Below are 6,507 nucleotides of genomic sequence, written 5' to 3'. Positions count from 1 at the left end.
TCCATCAGTGGTTTCTACTTTGTCAGACATCTGCTGAAGCTTTTCCTCCGTTGCTCACATTTCTATCCTCTTCCATGTGCTTCAGTTTCTCATCTATCTGATCTAGCTTCGCCATGAAGTCGCTTAGCTCAAGAGTAGTTGTTCCATGGTCCGTCGCTGTCCTGTAGTCGGTCGCTGGTCCCGGTTTTTTCTGATCCTCGTTTTGGTCGGTCTCTGTCGTTCTCGTGGATACTGTTCCAAATGTTTTGCTTTTCTCGGCTTTCGTCTCCTCCACTGCTGCGTCTCTCGATCTCATTCCGACCGTCATCGCCAATTTTTCAGTAAAACACGTTTTCTTTTGAGACTCATCCTTCACCGTTTCTGGCGTGTCGCCTGTTGTGTCTTCCACGTTGTCTATCGGTGAGAACTCCATGGGTTTCGGGTTAGGTTCTTCCGCATTGGGCATCGGAGTTGACTCTGTCGTTTTCTTTCCCACTTCATCCACACTTTGATCCGGTGTCCCTAGTTCAATCTCGATGGTGGGTTCTACTTGTTCCCCTTCTGTGCCCTCTTTTGCTCTGTTCTCCGTGGTACTCCTCGTGCTGACCATACTAACTGAAAAGTTCTTCTTTGTTACCTTCGGACAAATTGATGTTGTTTTACGTAGCGACGAGTTATACTTTGTCTTCGCCTCGGTAGATCTTTTTTCAGCTACCGGTACCCTGCTCCGCCTCATTATTTACAATTGTTCCTATTTACAGTATTACTATCTACAAAATTCTACTCTAAGGTTAAAACCTCTTTTGACAAAATTTTATAAAAAGAAATTTACAATTTGCTAAAAACAACTTTTCCTGAGCTTTTGAAAATTCTATATGTTAGGATTGGATAGAGAATTTGATTTTGCAATTGGTTACTTCAACCTGACTTAGTACTCTCTTAGTACCCCCCAAGACTTTCTCTCTACTGTCCCAAGACTATTCAGTGTTGTCCCAGTACTTCTTGTTAGTGTCCCAAGACCACTGTCCCAAGACCCTTGCCCTAAGACTAGTATTGTGACCTCAGGTTCCTCCTTACAGTTTTCTTGAATCACGGGCTTATCATCTGCTAGTTTCTCGAGTAACCTCTTTAAGTCAGCGATTTCCAAGTTAGAACTGCTTCTACTGCGTCTGGATCTGGTCTGATGCCGTGTTTGTCCACCATCCTGCCCTAGTATTTTATCGACTCCTTGAGTATCTCACACTTTGATGGTTTGCACTTCAGCCCCGACCTCTTCATACACGCAAATACTTCGTCAAGTCTCTCAATGTGGTCATCTAGTGTGGGTGTCGCTATTACCACGTCATCCACGTAGCACATTACCAGATTGCCGTACTTTTTCGTCACGCCTATCAGCGCGTGTGCCATCAGCCGCTGAAACGTGGCAGTGGCATTGCAAAGTGCAAACGGCATCCGTTTCCATTGAAACAGACCCAACTCGCAGGCAAACCCTGTCTTGTCCCTGTCCTGTTTCCTGAGTGGTACCTGCCAAAAGGCCGAGCCTAACTCAAGAGTCGTAAAAAATTTTGCATCACCTAACTTCGAGAGACTCTCATCAATCCTAGGTATGGGATAGGCACCTTTCACCGTGACGGAGTTCAGGTATCGAAAGTCACAACAAAACCTCAACTGGTCGCCTTTCTTCTTGGCCATCACTACTCCACACGCCCACGGTGATTTGGATGGTTCTATCATGTCATACTCTAGTAGCGTTTCAATCTTCTTTCTACACGCATCCGATTTGTGTGGGGTCATGCGCCTCGCCCCCTCCCTGTGCGGTATTGCCTTTTCCTCGAGTTCTATTTCATGCTCAACAAAATTACAACACCCGATGTCTGCCTTATGTCTTGAAAAAGGTTCCTCGTTCCGTTCTAGTACGTCCTTGATGGCTTCGAGCTGTTCGTCCGTTAACTTGCCTGTTAAATGTTCAATTTCCGGTAAGACCGGTTTATCACTCTGCATTTCATCTAGTGTGGGCCGTTCTGGGAAATTCGAACAGCTCGATAGTCCATCGTCTGTCTCTGACTTAAGTGACTTCACAAGATCTGATGAACCTTTTATTTTCTTCAATCGTCTCAAGATACAAATTTTGTCCCTATGATTGGGACAATCAACAACTTCATTTTTCTTATGGTTTTCAGTCATTTCATATCGAGTTTTTACGGGTAAAGCATATCCCAGTTTCCTCCCCCTTTGTATCGTGATTGGCATGTCAAGGGTATTCAACAAGACACTCACGCAGAGACCGCTCTTCGTTATCGAGAAGGATCTTCCTAAAACAGCAGCACTTTGACTATTTGGATTTGGAACTATGCATACCTGCTTGTTGTCACTTAGCTCATTGTAATTTTTCATTCGTAAGCTTACAATCGCCGCTTCGTTCGCCTTTAGCCTCACTCTCCTACTCAAGAATATTGGTGCTTTGGTTTCATTTGCCATTATTAAATTTACCGGTTTGTTTGCGTACCTCCTATCCGGGTTCCGTATCCTGAACATTGCGTTGTTTAGGTCAATCGCTACATCAAAGTTCCTGATGAAGTCTCTGCCTAAAATAAGTTGGTCAGACTCATCTAGGTTTTCTACCACAAGGAAGCTCATCCACAGGTTACGTTCCCCCAGATTCAGGGCTATTATCGGCGTTCTGCCCAACACCCGCAGCGCCCCTTTGTTTGCAGCTGATAACCGTATTCTTGAATCTATCAAATCATCTTTGTTGAAGCCCATTCGTTCCCAAGTTTCGATTGGTATGACACTCAAGACTGCTCCCGTATCAAGTAACCCACGTAACTGAGTCTTCTTACCACTTATGTCAAGCACATGTGCTGTCACATCTGCCTCTGTCCCGATGTGCATTGCATCTTCCTCAAGCATGGCGCAGTGTCCAATCGATCTCACTTTCAACTCTTCTTTTCCCACGTAGATTTGCCCAATTAGATCTTCATCACATGTTATCATTGTTTTCGTATAGATGTTGATTCCATCTATATTTAGCATCACCTCATGTGGACCATAAGCTTCTGTGTACCTGTTATCTACTCGTACCGACTTGCTACCCCCTCTCGTGAGTATTGCCCTCAATGCTCTAGAAGTCGTTTGTGGGCTTATTCAACTCAAGTAATCTGCGTACACATCAATGTGCATGATTGTCTGGTCACTTGGTTCGCTCAAGTTTCTCGTTACTTTATGGCCGCCCACAGTGATTATTGACATTATTCTTGCCCCAATCTTTGTTATGCCAAATGGCATTCCTGTAACCATCTTTACAGTGTTGCAGTTTCCATTTTTTGTCGACCCCGCTGCAGCTTCTGGTATTGTTTGTGCGCAACTTAATGCTTTGTTCATTTTCTGTCTTTCGTTCTCTTGCTTCAGCCGTTGTTCTATTTCTTTCGCTGCCAGGTCCTGTTTCACTTTGTTGATAGCCTCCGCTGCCGCCTTCTCATAATTTATTTCTGGGGCGTTCCTTGCCGTGGCTTCTATTGCACTATTACATTGTGTTACAGCTTTCACTGTTTTCGTCGGCAGTTCCGCACTTGGTTTTTCTAGGTTTTTCGTCTCAAATTCACATTGTCTGTTTCTCTGGTTCTGTACCGCTGCTAGCGCCAACTTGTGTTTTGGATGACTCTGATTCTTGACCGCCTCCCAAAACAACGGACAGTCCATCCTGAAATGCCCCTCTTGGTTGCAGAAGAAACATCTTGCACCTATTTTGATGATCAAGCCACTATAGAACTCGTGTTCCTCCATCTGGCTCATATCTTCCTCATCGGGTGCATATCCCAAACTCTTCATGCCCTGTTTGTATGTCGTGCAATCCGCCACATGATGGTCAGCTGACCCACAGTTCGCGCATGATCTGCGTTTGTCCATGTCATCTCTGGGCTTGTACCATGACGACCTTTGTGGCTGACTCCCCCCTTGCGTATTCCTTATGTCTGAGTACGAGTATTTCTTGGTTTTCATTAGCATGTATTCTCTTGACTTCTGCCTCATCTCTTCTGGAGTTGGTGCACTGTCTTTCGACAATGTATAGTATGTTGCTAACATCGTTCTCAAGTCATCACTCTTTACCCCATCAATGAACTTTGAGGCGATGCTGAATTTCCTTCGATTGGTAGATTGTTCCGGGTCACTCCTTCTTCTCAAGCTTTCAAGATCATCTAGGAACCTGTCTATCGATTCATCGTCCCTTTGTCTTCTCTTTTTAAATCGCATCATCGCTTGATGACCCTTCATGCCTGAGCCGAATCGATTTAACAATATTTCAAAGATTTTGTCCACTGTATCGCGTTCTTCTTCTTTCTTCGCAACCACGCATTTCAATGCCGTGCCTTCCAGGTTGCTCAGTATCGCTGTGCATGCTTGCCTCTCATCGTTGAAGTTTTCTTGTTCCAAGTGCAACCTCATGACTTCTACCCAAGTGTCAATGCATCCGTCTGAATCATCTTTGAATTCTTTTGGTTTCTTGAAAATTTTCCTGGATTTGTTGCTTCCTCTGTCACTCGAGTCGGTGTTCCTTGTAGCGAAGGCCTCTAGTGTCCTGTTCATCATTTCTCAGGTGCTTGCCCATGTCATGGCATCCGGTCCCACGTTGTTGTGAGTCGTGGAGTCTCCTGGACCACTTGTTGTGTTCGCTGTTCCACTTTTTATAATCGCCTTGGCCCCCACCGGTGCCGTACTTGCAGTCTCCCGTGTTACTGGTAACGGTGTTGACTGTCGTTTGTTCCTTTGTGGTTCCACGAAGTCAACTCTATTACCTTGTGTCCGCTCCGCCGCTGCCCTGTCTTGTGGTGCTGAATTCCTCAAGATAGCGTCTAACTTTGTCTGTATCGCACTTGAGCTCTCAGCCTGGTCCCTACTCATCGTATCCATTCTCGTTTCCAAACTCCCCAACTGGCTATTCACTGCGTCATATCGCTGCTTCATTTCTCGCATGTCTTTTCTGATGTTCTTGTCTCGCTCTCCATCAGTGGTTTCTACTTTGTCAGACATCTGCTGAAGCTTTTCCTCCGTTGCTCTCGCTAGATGGAAATAGTTGTCCAGGTACTCATGTTTGTTGTTTCTCATTTCCTTCCTTATCACATTTCTATCCTCTTCCATGTGCTTCAGTTTCTCATCTATCTGATCTAGCTTCGCCATCAAGTCGCTTAGCTCAAGAGTAGTTGTTCCATGGTCCGTCGTTGTCCTGTAGTCGGTCGCTGGTCCCGGTTTTTTCTGATCCTCGTTTTGGTCGGTCTCTGTCGTTCTCGTGGATACTGTTCCAAATGTTTTGCTTTTCTCGGCTTTCGTCTCCTCCACTGTTGCGCCTCTCGATCTCATTCCGACCGTCATCGCCAATTTTTCAGTAAAACACGTTTTCTTTTGAGACTCATCCTTCACCGTTTCTGGCGTGTCGCCTGTTGTGTCTTCCACGTTGTCTATCGGTGAGAACTCCATGGGCTTCGGGTTAGGTTCTTCCGCATTGGGCATCGGAGTTGACTCTGTCGTTTTCTTTCCCACTTCATCCACACTTTGATCCGGTGTCCCTAGTTCAATATCGATGGTGGGTTCTACTTGTTCCCCTTCTGTGCCCTCTTTTGCTCTGTTCTCCGTGGTACTCCTCGTGCTGACCATACTAACTGAAAAATTCTTCTTTGTTACCTTCGGACACATTGATGTTGTTTTACGTAGCGACGAGTTATACTTTGTCTTCGCCTCGGTAGATCTTTTTTCAGCTACCGGTACCCTGCTCCGCCTCATTATTTACAATTGTTCCTATTTACAGTGTTACTATCTACAAAATTCTACTCTAAGGTTAAAACCTCTTTTGACAAAATTTTATAAAAAGAAATTTACAATTTGCTAAAAACAACTTTTCCTGAGCTTTTGAAAATTCTTTATGTTAGGATTGGATAGAGAATTTGATTTTGCAATTGGTTACTTCAACCTGACTTAGTACTCTCTTAGTACCCCCCAAGACTTTCTCTCTACTGTCCCAAGACTATTCAGTGTTGTCCCAGTACTTCTTGTTAGTGTCCCAAGACTACTGTCCCAAGACTAGTGGCCCAAGACTACTGTCCCAAGACCACTGTCCCAAGACTACTGTCCCAAGACTAGTGTCCCAAGACCACTGTCCCAAGACCACTGTCCCAAGACTAGTGTCCCAAGACCACTGACCCAAGACCACTGTCCCAAGACTACTGTCCCAAGACTAGTGTCCCAAGACCACTGTCCCAAGACCACTGTCCCAAGACTACTGTCCCAAGACTAGTGTCCCAAGACTACTGTCCCAAGACCACTGTCCCAAGACTACTGTCCCAAGACTAGTGTCCCAAGACCACTGTCCCAAGACCACTGTCCCAAGACTACTGTCCCAAGACCACTGTCCCAAGACTAGTGTCCCAAGACTGTTTCGTACCAAGACTGCTCTGGTCCAAGACTGTCCCAAGGCTGCACTGTCCCAAGACTGTCCCAAGACTGCTCTGTCCCGAGACTGTCCCAAGGCCGTGTTGC

General features: G+C 45.5%; 1 protein-coding gene across 1 annotated transcript; it reads right to left on the bottom strand.

The window, feature by feature from the left end:
• Positions 1 to 1,107: 1,107 nt before the first annotated feature.
• On the bottom strand, positions 1,108 to 5,628 carry LOC134841536 (uncharacterized). Its single transcript, XM_063857566.1, has 3 exons — positions 5,098 to 5,628; positions 4,582 to 4,839; positions 1,108 to 1,188 (listed from the first exon to the last, which is right to left on the bottom strand). The coding sequence occupies exons 1-3, from the start codon at positions 5,626 to 5,628 to the stop codon at positions 1,108 to 1,110; spliced, it is 870 nt and encodes a 289-aa protein (XP_063713636.1).
• Positions 5,629 to 6,507: the final 879 nt, after the last annotated feature.

The sequence above is a fragment of the Symsagittifera roscoffensis genome, chromosome 3 (assembly GCF_963678635.1).
Source record: "Symsagittifera roscoffensis chromosome 3, txSymRosc1.1, whole genome shotgun sequence".
Lineage (NCBI taxonomy): Eukaryota > Metazoa > Xenacoelomorpha > Acoela > Convolutidae > Symsagittifera > Symsagittifera roscoffensis.
Note: the sequence above shows the minus strand (reverse complement) of the source record. Positions and strands in the feature narration are given on the sequence as shown.